This window comes from Petromyzon marinus, chromosome 38, assembly GCF_048934315.1.
Source record: "Petromyzon marinus isolate PM22_M1 ecotype Great Lakes invasive population chromosome 38, UKy_Petmar_22M1.pri1.0, whole genome shotgun sequence".
NCBI classification, from domain to species: Eukaryota; Metazoa; Chordata; class Hyperoartia; order Petromyzontiformes; family Petromyzontidae; genus Petromyzon; species Petromyzon marinus.
Window position 1 is genome coordinate 6,479,495 of NC_133704.1, and position 23,987 is coordinate 6,503,481.

The 23,987-nt window shown below is 45.2% G+C and overlaps 1 protein-coding gene across 1 annotated transcript; it reads right to left on the reverse strand.

The window, feature by feature from the left end:
- Positions 1-21,472, reverse strand: LOC116950202 (tricarboxylate transport protein, mitochondrial-like). The gene is made up of 9 exons (XM_032967805.2): positions 21,169-21,472; positions 12,712-12,819; positions 11,920-12,019; positions 8,995-9,133; positions 8,628-8,712; positions 7,701-7,805; positions 4,945-5,060; positions 4,395-4,468; positions 1-3,975 (listed from the first exon to the last, which is right to left on the reverse strand). The coding sequence occupies exons 1-9, from the start codon at positions 21,338-21,340 to the stop codon at positions 3,861-3,863; spliced, it is 1,014 nt and encodes a 337-aa protein (XP_032823696.1). The 5' UTR covers positions 21,341-21,472; the 3' UTR covers positions 1-3,860.
- Positions 21,473-23,987: the final 2,515 nt, after the last annotated feature.

A 23,987-nucleotide genomic window follows, 5' to 3' on the forward strand; every position in this document is an offset into this window, starting at 1 on the left:
TTGAGTCTTGTTATTTAATCAGATTCATGAAGGCATACAACAACGTTATCAATGACAATGTTAAACACTACACCATTGACCTTCCGAATCGCCGACAATGGGAATATTTTTAGCAGGTCACGGTTGGGGCTCTGCTACGTTCACAAAGATCCCCACCCAGTATAGCCTGTAACAGAATGTTGGGGCAAGTGCTGTTAGCGAGCACCGACGAATGGCCGGAACGACACACGAGGGGGTGGGTGGCCAGCACCACGCCCGGCCGCCTTTGTCTCCCCAGTGGAGACATGTACACACCGCACCAGGTACTCATTTGAGGCCGAGTCGATACTAAACAACACGCGGTACAACCTTAAAACGCATCAGAGAACGAGGAATATTAACATTTTTGGATAACAAAGTAACAATGTTTAATAACTTGAGGGGTTTTTGTGTGTGTTATTGTATCCGAGAGAAAAAATATGTTGGTGTTTTCGTTAATTGGCATTCTGGAAATATTGAGATTTGCAAAAAATAGTCTTGGCCTTAAAGGGCAGGCTGGAGTTTCGTAAATATCAACGTAGTATTTCTTGGTCAGACGACAGAAACAGATTTTTTTATACGACAGTTAAAAAAAACCGTTGTTTGTATTAACGTGACATTTTATGTCTTAAGTGAAACCGAAGCAACAATTTGATACCTTATTTTGGCGATTAGACCTTTAATGGGCCTCCGTACATCATCAGTGATTTCCTGATGGATTTTTTTTCAGAAGACCACCACTACTTAGAATATCCTTGTATTAAACGGCTAATAAATATGCGATACAATTTTTTGGTTTCGAAACAAAGGCATCGGAGTCGTTGCACGTGTACATTTCACAGACTTTTGTAATCGTAGTACTTTGGACCCATGAGATTTTTTTTTTCTCTACCAAGTAATGCTGTCAGTTCCTCGAGGGAATCTGGTGACGGCAATTAGCTCACTGCACTATGAAGTTACATTTACAGCCACGGTCGACATCTTCGGCGAGTGATATCCATCCAATACGAACTTGGCAGCATGGCGAAGTATGGCCAGACCGCCCACCACCGATACAGCAATGGAAGGCCTTCATCCAACAATGGATTTACAAAGCAATCTAACGTCTTTTTTTTAAACGTATTATCCCCCCATCATTTGTCTTTTATGATTATAACGTAGTTACCGAGAGTGGTTAAGTTGGAAAGCCTTCGTCCACCAGTGGCTTAATAAAGCAGTCGTTTTCGTGAAAATGTATTACCGTTTGCGTTTTTTTTTGCGATTACAAACTAATGCACAGCATCACACTGCAGTAATCAAATGCATTCTTTCGATTCTTAAAATCAAAGTTTGTTGAGTTTCATAAATAAAACTACTGGAGAGCCCAACGTATATGCAATACTCTTTGCGACACCTAAAATACTGCACACAACAACCACTACCCCGTTTGCGACTTTGGTGAAGTGTAAACAGTTTAGTCCAAGCGATATCCGGTACAATAATCAGCAAACAATCTGGCAATGTAGTAAAATGGTTTTTCACTAACAATTAAGGCACCCCCATTACAAGCACAAACATGGCACCGGTACTACGCAATGATGGAGCAATTCATTAAAAACACTCAGTTTCACTATACAGCACGCGATGGCTTTTCTGATGGCAGCCAGCCGACAACCATGCCATTGCATGATCCCTCTGAATGCGCATTAAGCATTATTAGTATTATCATTATTAATTAGTTGTGCCCACAGCTTAGACACACAGCATATTCAAACTATCTGAGATCACTTTTGGTGACTTAACACATTTTAAAAGATGACCCGGTCATTTTTTTCTACATTTAATGGAGGTGCACTTTGGAGTTTCACGACATGTGAACGGGTAGGCAATGTTTTTTTCTTTACTTAACGATTTTTTTAAGTCATACTCTCCCCCCACTTAGGACTTTGAAAACAGAACTGTATTATTTTTTTTTAAAGTTAATGCTTTCAATGTTAAACCCAACATCAAAATACGTACGGTTAACATCATGTAGGCTTTCGCAACCAATATAATCCATAATATAGGTTTTTTTTAGGTTAGATCGCGTTAATATAAATGTGTCGTTAAACCCGCCACCACCCGACGTCATCACATCTATCCCTCTATTTAAGGAACGAAACAGGAGGATTTCTCCACAAATCTGGCTATCGCCCGATGAAGCTAATTGTAATTACTGGTGAAATATCGTACCCAGATTGTAAATGTTGTGGATTTGCCCTCCAACACGCCGGTGTGCTGTTCTAATAACGAATTGGCACGTTCTGTTTACGTGACAAACCTTACTAATTGGCTGTATCGGGTGGTGGCGGGTTTAACGACACATTTATATATTTACGCAATTTAACCCAAAAAAACCCCTATACAGTAAAACCTTGGATTGCGAGTAACTTGGTCTGCGAGTGTTTTGCAAGACGAGCAAAAATTTTAAATATTAATTTGATAAAGGAGCGAGGGTCTTGCAATACGAGTAGCACGTATACGCTTTGTCTGCCGAGCGTCACGTGATCACAACTGTTATACGAGTGCTTTGATATACGAGTGCTTTGGATTACAAATACGTTTCCGGAACGAATTATGCTCGCGATCCAAGTTTTTACCGTATTATGTTAACATAGCGATTAATGTCGAAATCATTTCCTTCATTGTAATATGGCTCTGACATCAAGGGTACATTTCCTCCCTGTATCTGAGGGGTGTCCTGGAAAAAGTTGATAATCGCCAGCTTTTTGTTTGTAAGATTACCCACGTTAGCTTCATTGGACCATTTATTTATCTATCATCTCCCTGCAAATGGCTGCACAAATGAAGTTGATAAATCACTTTTTTTCTTCCACTTAATCTGCCTACTCTCAACAAAAGCCGTCTTTCTGCACAATAAGATGTTGTGGGTTTCTCTAAGGACGCCCCCATCCCTTACCTCGTCAAAGAAATTCCACATGCTTGATAACAAAGGGGAGGCAATTGTCCTGATGTATCGTGAAATGGCATTACTAACCCAGATATGAAATGTAAAAAAAAAAAAGTTGATGTTAAATTGTTTGAAAACCGTATTGCAGTTCCTTCTGAACGTATTAATTGCATATTTATCTGTTCTTAAATTACCATTGCGTTGTCTGTCCTTAATTCAAAGGTCATATTGAAACAAACATGTTTAAAACAGACACGTTATCGGTTACTCATCCAAATACAACAAAAAACGTAATATTCAAAACGATGTAAAAACCTAATTGGTAAACAATCTTATTTTGTTTAGTCCCCCCCCCCCCACCCAAAAAAAAATGACGTGTTTTTTTGTTTCACGTGTCAACAAAAATATCATTGGTACAATATTTCCAGTAAAAATTACATCACGGTATGTTATGAAGCTTGGCAAATGCGCATCACAGTGCAATTCACTCTTTAAATATTGTTACTCAAAAAAGGCCAGGAGAGGGCTCTTAGTACAATATCACTTTGATGACACTTCAACTTGTCCTTCCAGACCTACACATTCCATAATATTCTCCAGTTTTCTTTCCAAATGCACAGCTATTTTTTTTTCTTCCCATGGGTCCAATAGAATTATACAAACCCAAAGAGAGTGGGGGATAACAATTGCATGGTATGTCTTGAAAGTGCAAGTCGAATCAAAGTGAAATAAGCACCTGTACCCATGTCTGGCAGTTGACGATATAGAAGCCACTCGGATAAGTCACGTTCTTATCTTGTGTAAACATACGGGACATTTACACAACTCGTAATACGTTTTCAAATGTCCCCGACAGGAATCGCCACGTGGTCCTCAAGAAGGCTCGTCCCCGAAGCGGACCTTGAAAGGCTTCCTAATCGGTCTTCCACACCTTGTTGAGAGCTTTCACCACCTCCTCGTAGATGATGAAAACGATCGCGACATCGAGACAGACGCGGCCCAAACGCGGCACCGTGCCTTTGAAAAACCTTAAAAAAAAAAAAGGGAAAGTCATTTTCACAACTTAAGGTGACAGCTCCCCACCCCCTTCTGTTCACAATCTCAAAATTGATGTGACATCCTTGGCACTTAAGACGCTATGTGCAATTAACTCTGGATTTATCTTTTTCCATGGGTAACCACGTGTGGTGGATTATCCAGGTCGCAGACGAATTGTGCTCGTGAAACAATTATAAATATGGTTGGTGTACCCATTTATAAACGCAGCTTGGACAAAAGGGCGACTGAAGAAACGTGCCCGTTGTTTCAACTGCGGCACCAGGAGATCGAACATGCGACCTCTGCATTGCAAGTTCAGCTTGCTGACCCATTATAGAACGGCAGCATCACATCTCACTTCTAAATGTGATCGTGCGCAATAATCCGAGGGTGACACGGTAAAACTTACGCCCTGGGACCTTCGTACTTGAAGATCTGGTAAGCACAGTCATACGTGCTTCTGTATTTGTGAGCTTGCAGTCCCTAGAAGGAAAACAACAACAAAAAAACAACAGAAGCGATGCACACGTGTAAATACCATAGGAAGATAAAATCTGGATACGTCGTTCCACATTCCGAAATATGAAAATGCGGCAGGCCCATATCGTGACGTGGGAACAAAATGTTCTGTTCGGGGCTCTGTCGCAAGGATCATCAATGGCACACAGGGAGATGTTGTTCTCTTTGTTGATTCTCTTCTGATCTGACGCATTGCCCCATTACGTGACTTCATCCCGACGACGTCTTAATTTTTTCCACTTTTCTCTCCAAAATGTTCTGTGTCCTCTCCTCTCCTTCCTCTTGCCGTTTTCCCTCTTCCCTCCTATTTTCGTAGGTCACGCCTGAAGAACACCGTGATTAAACACGTGCATTCAGCAAACGTGTCTTCCCGTTCTGTTTGCTTCTGTATTGTTGTGAAAAACAGAATACACAATTTTTTTTTAATTCTGAAACCCGACCTGCATGCGAGTCTTGATGACGTCGAGTGGCGTGTTGCCGAAGACACTGGCCGCCCCGGCAGTGGCACCAAATGCGCCGGTAACGATGGGGTTGATCTCCTTGTTGGGGTTGTCACCTGCGTGAAATGTCGGGCAATAGCAAACACAAACGTGAAATCGTATGGGATGCGTTCTTCGGGGGAAAATATGAAGCTGGAAAGTGGCTCGGTAGCTCGGGGGTGACGGCACCAAGCCAGTGTAATTGAGAACTCTGGGCTAACACCCAGGTGGTAATGTGTGGTTGAGCATGTACAGTGAGGGGAAAAAAAGTATTTGATCCCCTGCTGATTTTGTACGTTTGCCCACTGACAAAGAAATGATCAGTCTATCATTTTAATGGTAGGGTTATTTGAACAGTGAGAGACAGAATAACAACAACAAAATCCAGAAAAACGCATGTCAAAAATTTTATAAATTGATTTGCATATTAATGAGGGAAATACGTATTTGACCCCCTCTCAATCAGAAAGATTTCTGGCTCCCAGGAGTCTTTTATACAGGTAACGAGCTGAGATTAGGAGCACACTCTTAAAGGGAGTGCTCCTAATCTCAGCTTGTTACCTGTATAAAAGACACCTGTCCACAGAAGCAATCAATCAATCAGATTCCAAACTCTCCACCATGGCCAAGACCAAAGAGCTCTCCAAGGATGTCAGGGACAAGATTGTAGACATACACACGGCTGGAATGGGCTACAAGACCATTGCCAAGCAGCTTGGTGAGAAGGTGACAACAGTTGGTGCAATTATTCGCAAATGGAAGAAACACAAAAGAACTGTCAATCTCCCTCGGCCTAGGGCTCCATGCAAGATCTCACCTCGTGGAGTTGCAATGATCATGAGAACGGTGAGGAATCAGCCCAGAACTACATGGGAGGATCTTGTCAATGATCTCACGGCAGCTGGGACCATAGTCACCAAGAAAACAATTGGTAACACACTACGCCGTGAAGGACTGAAATCCTGCAGCGCCCGCAAGGTCCCCCTGCTCAAGAAAGCACATATACATGCCCGTCTGAAGTTTGCCAATGAACATCTGAATGATTCAGAGGACAACTGAGTGAAAGTGTTGTGGTCAGATGAGACCAAAATTGAGCTCTTTGGTATCAACTCAACTCGCCGTGTTTGGAGGAGGAGGAATGCTGCCTATGACCCCAAGAACACCATCCCCACCGTCAAACATGGAGGTGGAAACATTATGCTTTGGGGGTGTTTTTCTGCTAAGGGGACAGGACAACTTCACCGCATCAAAGGGACGATGGACGGGGCTATGTACCGTCAAATCTTGGGTGAGAACCTCCTTCCCTCAGCTAGGGCATTGAAAATGGGTCGTGGATGGGTATTCCAGCATGACAATGACCCAAAACACACGGCCAAGGCAACAAAGGAGTGGCTCAAGAAGAAGCACATTAAGGTCCTGGAGTGGCCTAGCCAGTCTCCAGACCTTAATCACATAGAAAATCTGTGGAGGGAGCTGAAGGTTCGAGTTGTCAAACGTCAGCCTCGAAACCTTAATGACTTGGAGAAGATCTGCAAAGAGGAGTGGGACAAAATCCCTCCTGAAATGTGTGCAAACCTGGTGACCAACTACAAAAAACGTCTGACCTCTGTGATTGCCAACAAGGGTTTTGCCACCAAGTACTAAGTCATGTTTTGTAGAAGGGTCAAATACTTATTTCCCTCATTAAAATGCAAATCAATCTATAACATTTTTGACATGCGTTTTTCTGGATGTTTTTGTTGTTATTCTGTCTCTCACTGTTCAAATAAACCTACCATTAAAATGATAGACTGATCATTTCTTTGTCAGTGGGCAAACGTACAAAATCAGCAGGGGATCAAATACTTTTTTCCCTCACTGTATGTATGCGTGTCGAATTTTTTTCGCACCATACGTAGCTAATCATGTTAATTGGAGGTGTGGGGAAGGACAACAAACTAGCACAGGGAAATAAACTGCTCTACAACAGTTCCAAATGGATTCTTCAAACAGTACATGACCTCCAGAACATCTATTTTGATAATTCCCTACATTTTCGAGTTACTATCAGCATAGACTCATGCCAAATTTTTGCATTGTATCCCTTCTAGAAGATCACTATAAGTCATGTCGCTCTCTCGCTCGGTTGCGATTCTCTACAGCGTATTCATGAGATGGCTGAACCAGATTCATCATTCAGAGCCAAGAAAAACTTGAAAACGTGTCATTTGGTCTCCTAGAACAACGTTTAAAGCCATCGAATCTTGGAAAAAGTGGCCTCACCTTTCCGACTAATTAATATCAAGGGTCTGGCAGATGGTCTCCTATTGATGATCTCGGTGATGTTACCAACGACAAGACACAAACATTCAATCGTATTAAATATAGCTCTTAATTTTATTAGACTGAACTTTGGAAAAAAAATCATGTTTAAATGTTAGTTTTGACAGCCCATGCAGTGAAAATTTCTCTGCAGCAAGATGCACCCCTGGCGCGTGGATAAAATAGGTCCCTTGAAGGGCTCGCAGGAATAGTTCTGCAATGTCTATTTCCACGGAGCATTATTTAAAAAAAAATTAGGTAATGCACTGCTTTTCAAGATATCTGAATGTTTTTCTTTCAACGTCATGATGCCGATAGTGCGGTTGGTACATTTAGCAAAAAAACGTTTTTTTTACAAATAATTTGCTTAAGAAACAAATGCACTCAACATATTACACAAAACATACAAACAGTACCTTTATACCAGTTCCTGAGTGACGTCATGACAAAAAATCGAATGGCCTGGTTTGAGCCTTGCTTGAGCACGGTGGCAGTGAGACCTTGGTACGTCCCCTTTATTCCTGAATTGGAACAACACATTTGGACTTAATACACTGCTGTACAATGAACGTGAAGGTTATTACTTTCAATTATTACGGTTAACGCCATGTTCATTATAATAGAGTCCAAAAGCGCTGTGACATGGCCGAGCGGTAGTGGGTTTAACTTGGTGTTGCGGGGGTTCATGGTTCAAAGCTGTTGGCCACCCTGGTTATTACTGTGGATGTATTAACCAAATAAACTATGAAAACAAAACTATTTTTTTGTTTTGCCAGGTAAGGCCCACTGAGCTGTATAGCTCTTTTTCAGAAGCGACCTGTCCACAGATTATAGCTCAACGAAGTGGCTTATCACGTGCAAATGTATAGCAGCCAAATACTCTAAATGCATGTTTTATTCTAAATGTCGAGGGAAAAGCCGGAGGAGCCGGAGAAAAATCCACACGACCATGGGGAGCACATGCAAACTCCAAATATACAACAGGCATCAGGCTCAGGATCAAACCCACGACTTCCTGCATACCAGGCGAGGTAGCTAAAATCTTGCCACCGTGATGCCCAAATAAATATGCGTCACCTGCTTCACAGTAGACATTCAAAGAATCCGTGACGTTATTGGACAAAAAAAGTGTAGGTCATGTGTGCCAGAGTCATAATCCAATTTAACAAATTGGATGAAACCACATCATAATATCACCCACCCCCCCCATCCCCCGGACTGGCATACTATCACCGTCTGTGAAACAGCACTTCCGTAATCACCATATACTATAAGAATGGCGTGACCACCAAATGCTCCAATCATAATTATTATAAGAGTGCAATTAAAAAAAAACACATTACCCTGTTGCCGCACGATCTCTCGCACGCCATGGAAAAAGCCACGGTATTGGGGATTACTAGAGCACTGATCATGAATGAACTTCACCTGAAAAGCGAAAGAACATCGAAAATTAAGTGCCGTCCACTTCGAGCAGTGAAAAAAATTCAACAACTATTGTTCAGCAACAGCAAAGAATCCTGAATGATAATAACGATCACAATAATGTATTTCAAGTGATTGCAACTGTGACGAAACTTTATTGTTGGCCAACCAAGCCACAGGGGTGATGGATGTAGCTCATGAAAAGGCTATTTGTGGAAGAGTGCTGTTTTGTAACAAGCAGCTACAAGAGAGGCAACGGACAGCGGCGTGAGTGCATGCCCATACCTTGATGGTCTCCATGGGGCACACGACCAGTACAGCCTCGGCCACGCCGGCTCCCAGCCCACACAGGAGGCCACGTGTGCTGTTCAGCTTGCCCTGGTCATCCCGCATGTGATTGCTAAGGAATTCAAACATTCCAAACCTGCGGGAGTGCAAAAATAGGCGCCTGAAATGTTTCCAGAGCACACAAGCCTTGCTCCAATGTACTATCCAAACGTATTGAGGAAACCAAAGAGAGAATGTAGACGACACACGATGAGAGGCACAATGCAAGATTCGCATTCCGTGTCTGCCCAAAGATACACTGCAAGATTTAGTCCGTGTCTGACCAAAGATACCATGCGAGGTTCAGTCCGTGTCTGTCCAAACACAATGCAAGATTCAGTCTGTGATTGTCCAAAGATTAAATGCAAGATTCAGTCCGTATCTGTCCAAAGGGAGGAAAACGATGTGCAGCCACGATTGGTCCCATCATTCATCTGCATATCCATGAACAGAGTTTCATGGTTCAGCGTGGCGGCCGCCCCGGTTAATACTGTGTGTATTTTTTTTAAATCCCGTGATATTATTCGAAGAAGAGTAGGCCATGTGTGCTGGTATCACGGTCCAAATTTTAAAAATTACCTGCAACTTACCAAATTGGGTAAAACTACAAAGCAACATCGCCCCCTAGTGGCAGACTATACTCGTCTGTGAAACAGCCTTGCAATATAAGAATGTAACGAATAGCAGGTTTACTCATTTTATTTGATGGTTTGATTGAAACATGCATCTTGTATTCTGATTTTTTTTACTCCAGAACCAGAAGTAGAACAAGGATGAGCCACCGCACACACGCTTGTCTTTCTAAAACAAAACTATTTTTTTTTATTTTACCAGGTAAGGCCCACTGAGCTATAGAACTCTTTTTCAGATGCAACCTGGCCACATATGAGAGCTCAACAAAGTGGATTATCATGTGGAAATTTAGAGCAAGCCAAATACTTTCAACGCATGTTTGATTCTAAATGTGGAGGGAAAAACCGGAGGAGCCGGATTAAAAATCCTCACGACCACGGGGAGAACATGCAAACTCCAAAAATACAGGCGTCAGGGTCGAGATCGAACCCACGCCCCCTATATACCAGGTGAGGTCATTAACGTCTCACCACCGTGGCATCCTGTGTACACAGCCACACATGTAAAACATTTCTGCAGCTAGCTAATCTTATTTTCTTTTTAAAAAATTCTACCCTTCATGTTTGACCCTTCTCTGTGACCTTTATTAAAAGGATACACACTTTTCTTGAAAAACATGCCAAACAAAAACATATCCGTTGAAGGTCAAATAAAATAGCTTAAATTTTTTTGATATATATGTACCTGCCTATTTTCAGCTGAAGCTTGCAGAAATTTTATGTCATGATTAAATGCCCTGCTCGAGTAAATTGCTAAATGTTTCCTCCTCTTATAAATCAACGCAGACCGGAACAAGCAGCGATGTGGAGGCGGAATAGCATCAGCTAAATTGATTATCCACTCCGAAGGCGAGGGATCTCGGACCCATTGCACGTTTCTCGTGACCGAGCGACTATCACGCGTTGCTGCCGCAGCCACAGTGCAATGCAATTGCTCCATTACATTGGGCTGCGACTGGGCTTCCAGAGGATACAGTCAAAAGATAGCGCAGAGTAGGATTTCTTTAAAATGAAGAATTCGCAGCAACCGTTTTCATTGAATCTGTAGTTTAGCTGCATCTATATATTCTGAGAAACCACTTTAATTGTTTTGACTTTTGAAATGCGTATATGGCCGAAAGCCACAGGCAAGAAGAAATAATGAATGTCTTTCATGACAAAACTGCCAGGCCTTCCGAGAAAACAAAATCACACTGCTGTAGAAAGACTATAGCTCTTAGGCATGCAGTGATTCATGTGCTTCAATACACCATCACAATTTAGGGTGACGAATCTTTTGAAGCTTTGGCTACGTTTAGTTTTTTGTTCGTACTGTCCCAGTTTGTACACACGTTACATTTCATCAGCACTACACCACGCCTCAACGATTCAATGAATCGTCAAGATGAATGGAATCGATATTTTTTTGCGTTTGGTTTAATTGTGTCTTTTGTATTTCTCATTTTTTTGTCTCATTTGTATAGTTTTTATTTTCTTCTCCATTGATATAAATGCAACACTCCCATTTGCATATAATTTACATAAAATGTAGATGATCAATTATCACACGCACATTCCATGCATGAATTGGGAGCGTAAGAATCTAATGCGTCGTTACATGCCTGCTACTTTGCATCGTCAGTCTCATATGTTCCATCTCACTTGTTCCATTCTGCTGAAGGAAACATTACACAACCCTTATTTAAAGGGGGTGCCATACACAAATACACAATGCTCTGGGGGAGGGCTCGACACGGTCAATGTTAAATAAACAAGACTCAGCCCTTCAGTCGTGGGGACGCTCGGCCCCCCCTGCGGCAACCCTATGCTCAGTGGCTGTAAACATCGGCATGCAATTTGTATACAGTATCTGCAGATGTACAACAAGCCCGGTCCCTTGACAATCCACTGCTGGATGGAAGGCCTCCCCCGCACACTGTCTGCATCTGTAAAATTCTTACAAATCCACAACCTCATCTCACTCCTGCACACGAGTTGATCACGTCGCTCCATCTCCGTCGTGGTTGTCCTCTTGGGGGTTCCTTGATTTGGCTCCTATTCTGTAACCAGTCCCGTTCATCGGCGATCATCCCATTCTAGTGTTGTAAAAGGTTTCTCTGCATTCGGAATAACCAACCAGGTGGCTCAGTGGTAGAGTTAGTGGCTCGCAACCGTTGAATTGTTAAATTACTGGATCATGAGTGATGGCGATGGCTTTGTGAGGCCTTCATCCAACAGTGGATTAATCGAGGATGGTGGTCATCTCACATACCTGACTGCAGACTTGGGTATGGAGCCATAGACCAGCGAGCTGAGGCCGCGGTAGAGGCCTTTGATCCCATGATCCCGCACTGTCTGAGAAACGCAATCGCCTAAAATGGGAACACAAATTCCTCGGTAAGCATAATTAACAGACGAAACAACACGTGACTGAAACATTGAGGTGCTATGTAAATACAACTAAAACTCTGATAGTCAACAAAATAACTCAATATTGGGATAATTCAAAATACGGTCAAAACATTCATCATTCAGGCTACATGTGTCGTAGGCTGACATTTCGGGCAATGATCTTACTCTCTTCTCTAAAGGGCCGTTGCATGGAATGTAAGCCTACTATCTATATATTTCCATTAGCCAGAAGTGGTAATGATAAGGCGGCACTATATCAGAGCAAGTAGCCTCGTGGTCGAGCGAGCAGTCCACAATGAGGCGTAAGCAAGTTCAAATCGTCGTTTGGATTGACTCTGCTCAGCATCCCTCTAGAGTTCATAAACTTTGACACCACTTTATGGGGAAGTCAACAATGGCTGTCCTTTGGATATAACCATCCCCGTGATAGGAATGTGAAATTTACACCACTGGCTAAAGGCTTTAAACAGGAGATGAGCATCACCTCATTGCTCATTTGAGCAACAAATCACTTTTAATAAAATTATTAATGTGACGTGTGGCTTTTTTTCCCCAAATGGGCCAGTGCCCACCACTACCATTTTTGTAATTCAATTTCAAACGGCTTTTGCGCAGTACCCGAAGACAAGATTATCTTAAAGTGCGCAATCACCAATGCCTTTGTAGCGTGGCGGGTTTGCTTTTTCGTCGAGCTGCAGCTGCGTTTTCACGTATTCGGTCGGAAATGTGATGCAGATTTCAATTCCTCCGGCGATCCCACCTGCAGCAACAACAACAACAAAAAAACAAAATTTCATTTCGTACCCAGTGCGCTGATGCAATTCATATCAAGCCAACCTTTCATAGTCATCAACATGAAATAATTAAAATTGATATGGCGTGAGCACTTGCTCTCCGGACGAATGGATTACCTATAAAACATCGGCAGTCAATTTGGCATAAAATCGGCAGTCTGATTTATATCACAGGGTGGAGAGGAAACATTTAGGGGGGGGGGGGGGCTGTGTGTCTGTGAAAGCCGACAACACGTCAGGGCAACTGTCAGAAAAAAAACCCAGGCTGCGGTGTCAGTCCGGCTAAAGGTCGAGGGAACAAACGTGGTCAACGCTGTCAATCACTGCCGTGGCATTTACATTATTTCCACAAGCACAGGCAATGCAATCCTGGTGGGCTGGCGGTGGCAATAAAAGCGGCCTTTTCATTTTCTAAAAGCCTACACAAGTCGTTTTTTTTTTTTGGGCTTCCCAAATCAACATGATGCATTTTAAAAGGGTAACGCAAAATAGCGGCCCCATCGTAGGAAACGTACCCCCCGTGTAATATTATTGTTAAAATATCACCTAGATTTCCGTTGACAGTATTTCGTGGTAAATGCAAGAAAAATAACATGCAAGGTTGGATTTTATTTAAAACCAATGAGTCAAGTAGTAAATAACAGGTCCCTGCAGGGTGGGCTGGTAGGAACATTGGAATTTTGCGCAATTTTATGACATTGTTATGCATTCCTGTTACGTGACTTCCAAATGTTGGGTGCAATAAGACATATCAAGTCTCTGCGCTGTCTATTGCTGATTTTACACCCAACAGCACGAGATTTCACTTCGTTAAAGTATTGAAAGGGGACGGACGGACGGACACATTAATCTATTGCAGGCTGGTACACTCAGTTTACAACTTCGTTCCTACCAGTATAAACATTTCCTTGTATTCATCATTTCGTATATTTGTCACGCCCTACTTACCAACCAATACTAAGCAAAGTAGTGACGTATGGTCAAACAACAACCCCCATAACTGACAGTGTGGGAAGGCTTATTATAGCAGTGGACTAACAAAGGGCTATAAAAAAAATGCTGTAGCAATCCCATATAAATATGAAATCGACATGTATGCTTATGCAGTATGTACAGCGCATGCACAAATACGGTACACGACACACAAAGGAACATGCATCCATCACAATGGGAAAACAAAAGATTCCCCATAGAGCTTTTAACAGGCTTTTGGGTGAAGTGCTGTTGTTAGTGAGCGCCTATTAAAGGCTGGCACACTGCAGGCCAAATCGCATGTCTCCCAAAGTCAACATGTCTCCCAAGTGCCGATGATTACACATCGCACGAGGTACATGTTTAAGACAGAGTCGACCTAGGGGAGGCCAAGAACTGGTCAAGTTTTCGTCACTGATGTTGGCCGTGAGTGGGAATCGAACTTGGTTCACCGAGTCTATAAAGCAGCATGATAACCACTACGCCACAGCTCCTAGTTAACATACAATGAACACACAAACATACCGTATTGAACCAAAACATAGTTGACAATACGAAGGCAGTGGCGCATAAGCATAAATAACAAAACCCCAACACCGCTCTAGATGGAAAACAATGCGAAATGGCCATTGTTTAGTACAAAAAAAATGGCCCTTCTTTATATACCAGGGCTAGAGCCCCAGTTAGCGTGCGTGAATAATAGTTGAAAGACTACCCTTATACAGTGCCAGGGGTGGGGAACGTCCGGCCCGCGGGCCGTATAAGGCCCGCAAAATAATTTGGTTTCTGGCCCTGTCAAGGCAACCGCAGGCGGGACTCGAAATTCAATAAATCTAGGGAGCAAACCTGGAAAAGCAGTTGCGAGTAGTAACAACATCGTCAATACCGGCTAACATCATCACCACGCCTCGCCAAAGAGAAGCAGTTCCAGCCATCGCATTAGGGGCGAGTTAATGAAATGTTTGAGCAAATATAACAGGGCAAATTTTTAAGTTGATACTTTTGTATGGCCCGCGAATGATGTTGTAAAGATCCCAAATGGCCCTTGGCAGAAAAAAAAGTTTCCCGCCCCTGCTATACACCAATGGGGACCCCGATATACGTGTAACGTTCGGCATTTTTCCAGATTAACCTCATTAACTTGGCACACGAACAGTCTGTGTGTAATTGGCACACGAACAGTCTGTGTGTAATTGGCACATGTGCCGTATGTACATCTCTCTCTCTCTCCGCATCGTCATTATGCAGAGCACGTGACAGCACAGAATGGTCCCACCTCATGTTTACACAATGGGGCGCGGTTCTCATTGGCGGAGAGAGTGAGGCGAGGCGAGCTCGTGCCCACGCGCGCAGCCAATCGCGTCGCACCACCGAGCCGCAGGCACCCACGCACCACCAGACCCATGCCGACCACAGCCACACCCACACCACCCCCACCACCACCACACAAAGACAGACGCCCCGTGTAGCCTTTAGACTGTTGGGGGGGGGGCAAGTGCTGTGAACGAGTAGCAAGCTATGAAGGCCGGAACGAGGCACGAAGCGGGGTGGTGGGTGGGTGGCCATAAACCACGCACGGCCGCCTTTGTCTCCCCAGTGGCGATGTTGAGACACCGCACCAGGTGTTCATTTGAGGCTGAGTCGACCTAGGGGAGGCCCAGGACCGGTTCCGATAAGCGTCACTGCTTTTAAACCGTGATCGGGGTGCGCTAACCCCTGCGCTACCACTCCCCGCACACCACAAGTCATCCTGCCACATGCATGGCACCCCCATAACAGAGTTTTAGCCAAATCATTATTCATCAGCATAAGTGGTCATCCAACGGCAGACCCGGCAGCTTTTAAGTTAATTTGATGACGCAAGGCACGAAATTGTGATGCACAATAGGAATTATCGGTTAGATAAGCGGCCTCGTTAAATCCATGGCTTGTGTGTGTACTGTTGTAATTATAGCGTACTATTAACGCAATGCCATCAAATAATTTAATTACGATAGGATATTTATGGATATTAGCGTTTGCACAACATGTCTCAATGACGTTATACGCATGTATATTTAAACTGTTGTGACTGTAATGGTAATACTACGCTGTGATGCAATGTCCATAAAGGTAATGCAATGCATTAAACATGCAGTTAAAACATTTTCAATATTTTAAATGGAAATAAAATTTAGCAAACCCTCAAGGACGCTCTACGTACTACATGTACCGTTACAATTATGCAAATTCTACTGGATGCTTAAGTTATTTATGGTAAATTTTGAAATCATCTCCCTTTAACCACTGCCAACGCCTACACATTTTGTATTTGACAAAGGCAGAGAGGGCCTTTTGTGCTCAACTAGTCAACTGTACAAGTGCTGCGCAACTGGTTTGATAACTCGTTCAATGTTATTTTTGAGCCCAGGAAAAAGTGCAGTGTCATGCAATACATGCATAAAAGCATCGCTTCTCATACACAGGAAAAAAAAACATTCCTGTGGCGAGCAATCGCTTGAGTTTTATGAGCATATATACGTGACAAAAGTGAATTGGTTTGGGTCGGACAAATCCCTCGAAGGGACCATGGGTCAGCTTGGGGAGACCTTCATCCGGCAGTGGTTCGATCGTGACTGGTGATCATGATGAGTTCACACATCCCTTTCGTGCGAGTCCTCTTTTTTTTTCTTTTTGTTTGCAAATACAAGTTAAAAGTGGGCTTTGAGCGTGCCACGCATAATGACCGGCTTTGCGAGGTCTTCATCCAGCAGTAGATCGTGGCCGATGATGATGATGAGAATGTTGACGAGTCTGATTCAGAAGCACGTGTGTGGCACGCAATTGTAATGACCGTTTTGGAAGTCCTTCAACCAAGGTTCCACTGTCCATTTGGTGCTAATTTAGAGCACACACCTCCACACTACGCCTCCCTGCCCTCGTGTACCCTTGACAGCTGTTCTTAGTTGGCACACAGCTACAACTTGTTGACCAATATTGCACACTGAACAATGCCATGTCTGCAAATACGTGAATGATGATGAATGTGCGGCAAATGCACTTTATAGCGCAGCAATATATAGATTTTTACGCAAAGGGAAATCACGGCACGCATTTAAGTCCACACGCACACATGCATTGCCAAATGTCCTTTATTTTAGACAAGTTGAACCCATTGAGGCAATGTGCCTATTTCGCAAGAGGGTACACAGGTGAGAACACAAAACATGTAAAGTAGAATACAGCGTCACACGCAACCGACTCATTGGGAGGATGCAGCAGATAGGCAGGTTAAATTGTTATAACGCGTGAACATCTGCAGAAAAAAAAAGACATCTGTAGCGTTGCACGAACGCCGCGCGAGCGGTGAACTTTGTCGGGAAGGATTTGTGACGGTCGTACGTGAGAAGTTGTGCAAAGATTATTGTGTTTGTTTAATAACGCACTGGAGAGCGGAGTGGAAACGGAGTTTCCATTAGGCCATTTGGCCACGCATGGAGTCGCGCCACGGTTTAGGGGACGTCCATAAATGACGTCACGCGATTTTGGACGATTTTTTTTACCCCTCCCCCTAGTCACACGGCGTCACACAAAAGTCAGCCCCCCCCCCCACCTCGAATATGACGTCACAAAGCTCTGCCCCCCCCCAAAAAATATATAAAACATGCTTCAAATCGCTTTAAATTATTGTCATTGTAGTGCGTATTTAATGTGGCGCTGCACTCTGATGTTGTAGGAGTGTTGTTATAACAATTAGTGTTGTTATAACAATTCTATATTTATTTAAAGTTGCGCATTTTGATGTGACGTCACATTTCTCAAACCCCCCCCCCCACCCACCCCACGTCACACATCGTCACAAATGTCTGACCTCCCCCCCCCCTAGGTGCGTGACGTCATTTATGGACGGCCCCTTTACCACGTGTTGCTGCGACAGGTAGTAAGGTTTGTCTGCACGTTAGCCGGTGAGGTGCGTTCCCGCTCTTCATTGTTTTTCTGATGCACAGACAGAGTCTGTAAGACGCTGAAAAATATTTGCCAAATTTCACTATATTGGACTAGACACTTCACTTGCAGGAAGTGTTGCTTTTAACCACGAAGCTCCCCCCACACCCTTCAATGTGTAATATTTGCCAAATTACGTATTTCATATACTGAATACACTGCGGTGTGCACAATTAATCCAGTGCCATGTGTGACAAGCCTCGCTCTGCTAAATCGGACGCATCAAGGTCAAAAGCCGGTCAAGAGTTCACAAATGTTGCCGAATAATATTGGCGACGAAGGCCAATTGACTCATGAACCACCCACAAAATATGTTGCAGTTCTGTGAGAAAAACACAGAATGGGGTTCCGCGTATGTTTCCGAGTATAGTCACCACAGCATGTGTCACAGCGTGCGCAATAAGACACAGCGGGACACAACAAAGGCATTGGGGAAGAGGAGGCCAAATACACTCCAGAGACGCTTTCTACAGCTCCATCTAGTGGAGACCCATCCGCCAGCAGTGGCCTGAGCAGGCAATTGCAGGGCCTTACACCTTTTGACTCTTAGACACACAAAAAAAACAAGGTATAGAATTGCATTAGAATGCAATACTAAAGCCACATCGCAGCACCAGCGAGCAACAACCACGGATGCCCTGGGTGTTGATTTCACTCTAACAGGGATGTGTAAACAGTGCCATGTGGATGAGACCTCAGTATTCTAGACTATGTGTCGACGCAGTTATTCACCTCCAGAAGCTCCTCCAATGTGGGAAACAGACCAACTTAATGACCCTGGATTTAAAGCTTTCGTGACTGCTAGGATCCATACTCTTTGGTTCTATTGGGTAAAGTCACGTAGGTGAAAATAAAATAACAATATTTTCACCTACGTGACTTTACCCAATAGAACCAAAGAGTATTAATGACCCTGAATTAACTCTGTTAAGACGATTATGAGTGGTGGTGGGCATCACATGCAGCATGAGAGCACGTGAAGTGGATGAGGGGACACCACCAGTGAATGCGTAAGGCTGCAACAGAACTATTAACTATATTTAGAGCGATGTAGCTACTAGTTTGCCGAAGCGACCCCTGGCCACAACTTACTGGCGTATCGTGTGGAAATGTTTTGCGGCCAAATACTCGAAACGCACGTTTCTAAATGTGCGGAGGGGAGCAAGGAAAAAAGCGGTAGACCCCGAGCAAAAATCCACGCGACCACGGGGAGAGAGAGACACGCAAACTCCAAATATGCAAGGGGTCAGGGTCAAACCCACGACCTCCTGCATACCAGGCAAGGCATTTAACATCTCGCCCCTGACTTTTAACAGAGCTGGAACAAACTGTGTGGTCGTGTGAGTGCATCAGAAGTGCGGACAGCACCCAACACGAATGTAACCGATATGAGATTTACAGTACGGCAACGTAGCGTTAAGTGTGAGCAGTGTGACAGTAGCACTACTACTAGACAGTGTGACGAAGTGATGGGAAGAAGGGTGAATGAGTGCACCGGGTAGGAGTGTTACACAGGGGGAGTGTTTGGCGACAGTCATGTTGTGCGGAAGCGCCGGGGAGTGTGAACGTTGTTGCCTACCACTCGGAGCGTGACAGCATCCGGAAGAACGTGAGTGCGTCAGCAGTAAGTCTATCAAGTGTGATGTGAATGTGAGAGTGTGTGCGAGTCAGAGCCATTCCCCTGTACACCTTGGGGTGCGACAGGGATGGCCTCTGGCTCCCACATTATTTAACATCTATTTTGACCACGTAGTTCGTGAAGCCTTCAATAGCTGTACCGGGGGAATCTCCATTTGGTACAGATATAATGGGAGGCTGATCGATGCCTGGGTGCGGTCAAGGGATGGCTCCCTATTGCTCAACCACGTTATGTATGCCGATGATTTGGTAATAGCTACACATTCAGAGGAGGAGTTGGAGGCGCTGCTGCTGAGACTGGAGCGTGCCACTAAGAGGTGGGGCCTTACCATCAGCCCCACCAAAACTAAGCACCTGCCTGGGTATTTTGTACCATCGGACACTCCACCCCCACAACTCCCAATCGGTGATGGGGCAGTTGTGGAGAGAGTGGAGAGTTTCCCATACCTGGGCAGTGTGCTTATGACTGGCTCCAGTTTAACAGCAGAGGTCTCACTCCGAATCAGTCGACCGGCAATATATTTTCATCGGTTGCGTAACGCTGTGTGGAAGCTACCTGGTCTGTCGCTCCGCACTAAGCTTCAGGTCTTCTCGGCCACGGTCATTCCCTCCCTTCTCTACGCTTGCGAAACGTGGACCCCCCTAATGGAACATCTTCGCCGGTTAGAAACATTTAGGCTGGCCTGCCTACGATCCATCCTGGGTTTAACCAGACTGGATTATGTGAGGAGCTCACAAATCCTTGAAAGATCTGGGCAAGGTCCCATCGGTGAGCTCCTCCGGCGGGCAAGGCTGCGATGGCTGGGTCATGTAGCCTGCATGCCCAGCCACCGCATGCCGAAACAGCTTTTGTTCGGCCGGATTGAGGGGGCTAAGCTGTCGCGGCACGGGCTAGAGAAGAGATGGAGTGATGTGGTACAGGAGGACGTGGAGCTGAGTGGACTTGCCGATGACTGGTACCAGCGGTGTCAAGATCGGCCTCTGTGGAGGAGGCTCGTGAAGGATGCTACTGGGCAGTTGGAGGCAGTCGCCCTCCAACAACAACGGAGGGCGGAGGAGCGACGCTCACAACAACGAGCGGAGCGCCGGGTGCTAAAGCACAGCAGGTTGGCACAGTAGGGGGCACAGGTGGTGCATCAGGCAGTCATCTCAGTCAGTCGACCCGTGGCACCTGGGTCTGCCCCGTGACCTCCTGTCAGCGGGCGTTCGACACTTCACGTGGCCTCAAGGTGCACATGGCCTGGCACAAGCGTCGTGGTGACGTCACCGCCACTTAGTGGCGAATGGCGGTTGTTGATGTGAGTGTGTGATGTGTGTGATGTGAGTGTGGGAGTGTGTGATGTGAGTGAGTGTGTGATGTGAGTGAGTGTGTGATGTGTGTGAGTGTGTGATGTGTGTGAGTGTGTGATGTGTGTGAGTGTGTGATGTGAGTGAGTGTGTGATGTGAGTGAGTGTGTGATGTGAGTGTGTGATGTGAGTGTGTGATGTGAGTGTGTGATGTGAGTGAGTGTGTAATGTGTGTGTGTGATGTGTGTGTGTGAGCAGTGCCGAGTGTGAGCAGTACCACGTGGAGTGTTAGGTGCACCGATGCGAGTGTTGCCAGTGCGAGCGAGCCGTGTGTACCGGCAAGGAGTGGTTTTATTTGGGGGGGGGGGGTAGTGTAGGGTGTGTGTGGGGGGGTAGTGTAGGGGGTGTGTGTGGGGGGGGGGGGGTCCCCGTACCGGCCAGGATCGCTTTGCCCGGGTGCGTGAGCTTCTGTCCGCCTGCAGGGGCGGCGGCGGCGAAGACGCGGGACCTGGGCCCCGACGACAGCGCGGCCGGCAAGCCGCCTCGACCTCTCACTGGCTTCATTGCAGAGGGAGCCTGGAACTTGGTGGAACCTGCAGGCAGCATTGCGGCGGTGGTGGTGGGAGGGGGTCAGGGTTCGAACTGGGAGCGAGCGAGGGGATGCGAGGAGTGGCAGGAATCAGTCTCCACGGGAGCCGGGAAGAGCCCCGGACTGGAGCCTTCCGCGCGTGCTCCGCCTCCAACGCGGAGCGGCACCTCCCACCACCACCACCCCCCACCCACCACCACCCCCCACCCACCACCACCCCCCACCCACCACCACCACCCCCCACCCACCACCACCACCCCCCACCCACCACCACCACCCCCCACCCCCCACCACCACCCCCCACCCCCCACCACCACCCCCCACCCCCCACCACCACCCCCCACCCCCCACCACCACCCCCCACCCCCCACCACCACCCCCCACCCACCACCACCACCCACCACCACCACCCCCCACCCACCACCACCACCCCCCACCCACCACCACCACCCCCCACCCACCACCACCACCCCCCACCCACCACCACCACCCCCCACCCACCACCACCACCCACCCACCACCACCCCCCACCCACCACCACCCCCCACCACCCCCCACCCACCACCACCCACTGAATATATTAACGAATTGGGGGGGGGGGGTGGTGATGAGTCGGGCAAAATAGTTCCCATCTCATTGATTTTCGGTTTTTTTTATATATGTGTGTAATTCGTGCTATATTTGTTTTGGTGTCCAGTTGCTGGTGTCTCTGCCATAAACGCGCGGTGTAGTTGTATGTGCGGATAAGATTAATGGTTACAAAATTCTCGATATTATCTCTATCTTAGAGTGGCCTCTGGAGCCTGCCCATCGTGAGTGGAAAGCTTCATTGCCTCCAAAAGTTGCGAAATAAAACATCGGCTGCACCTTTACACTTAATTACATGATAGTACTGTAGCCCAGAGGCTGCGATAAAGTTACTGTATACTGGAATTAAATTAATGGTGGCAATGGAATTGTGGTGATATAAAAAAAAATTACAAGGGGAGCAAAAAAAATCTCACCAAGTCTGACGTTTCTTTAAATGCCACCCATTTCGTTGTTTGTCCATTCATTTGATCGCTGTACATATTTACACGTGAATTTGTGCAAATGGCAATCTCACTAAGTCTGACGTTTCTTTAAATGCGCACTATTTCGTTGTTTGTCCATTCACTTGATCGCTATACATATTTACATGTGAATTTGTGATAATGGCAACGGTGGTGGTGGTGGTGATGATGGTCACGGGATTAACACTCACAGCAGAACCTCACCATTTCCTTGGGGGGTTGCATCCTTGGTCCCTGCTGCGTTGAGCGCCCCCAGTGACACGGCAGCCGTGCCGTTATTATTTTGCTGCCATAAAAATGTCCACGTGATAAGAAGCCACAGAGTTGAGCTATCATTTGTGGCCAGGCCACTTCGAAAAAATAAGTGAACAGCTCAGTGGGGCTTTATCTGGAAAGATTAAAAAAAAAACAAGTGATGTGTTTGCCTTTGCTATGCGCTCCTATCGCGTTTTTGTATCGTTTGTTGTAACGTTCTGTGACCCCCCCCCCCGCATCCTTCTGGACATCTGTGAAAAAGAGCTTCATGGCTCATCGGATTACTCCCGTATTAAATAAAAATTCTGATTCTAATGTCGTGGCTTGGCCCCTTGCCGGATGAGCTTGCATCGCCGCTCCACAACGCTGGGGAATTCTCCCTCTCAGTGTCTCCACAACCAGAATCTGAATATTTATTTATACCGGAGGAATCCGATGAGCTATAAAGCTCTTTTTCACTGATGTCCAGTAGGGGCGAAAAATTTTGATACTCCTACTGATACTCTTGCTGTTATGTTATGGAGTGACTCATGCAGCCAGCTATGGCTGCAAAGTTTGGTAGTACATGTTATGTATATCGTTTATTGTAAAATTTCAATCACAGTTCCTATGATCACTGTTACATTGCTTTTATAGCTTTATTTTGGTGATTTAGAAAAGTTTTTTGGTTTAGCCATATTTGTTGTAGTACAGAGTTAGACTGATAACCTTAATCTAAATTGTCTCATGGTTGTTATTTTTTGACTTGCATCCCACTGGGATTTTTGCACACAACGTTGATATACGGTGCTTTTTCTGGAAGACTTTGCTGTTCTTTCCTGGATTTTTCTATTTGCGCGTAGTCACTCTAAGATGTTTCTTGTTCATCTTCTTGTTTGTTGCGGTTGCACCATATTCAAGAGCCGAATGGCTCACAGGGCTATACCAAATAAATTAAACGGAAACTGAAAGAACGTTACAACAACAAAAAATAACAAAAACAAGACAGTCGTGCGAAGTTCCGTGGAGGAAATGTAAACAATTATGCCACTTCCCATCTAGGCCACGAGGTGGTGCTTTTAGACCACCAAACTGACGTTTCTATAAACTAAACTCTTAAACTATTTTAATTTTACCAGGTAAGGCCCACTGAGCTATCTATATACTGTAGCTCTTTTTCAGAAGCGACCTGGCCTACAAATGCCAGCTCAACTTTGTGGCTGACGTGTAAATTTACAGAAGCCAAATAATCTAGGCGACTGCGTGGCGCTTTTGCAACAAACTTCGAAATTTAAACTTAAGTTTCTATAAACAACTCTTATACATTTTTTATTTTAAACTTTCGTGACTGTAGGGATTCATATTCTTGGTTCTTTCG

Bases quoted from the DNA above. Each gene is read 5' to 3' on its own strand.
- LOC116950202 (XM_032967805.2), bottom strand. From the start codon at position 21,340: ATGCTGCCTGCAGGTTCCACCAAGTTCCAGGCTCCCTCTGCAATGAAG. The intron at 12,820-21,168 runs GTACGGGGACCC...TTGTTGCTGCAG, and splicing joins GGGCAAAGCGATCCTGGCCG to GTGGGATCGCCGGAGGAATT. The intron at 3,976-4,394 runs GTAAGTTTTACC...TTTTTTTTTAAG, and splicing joins AAGTACGAAGGTCCCAGGGC to GTTTTTCAAAGGCACGGTGC.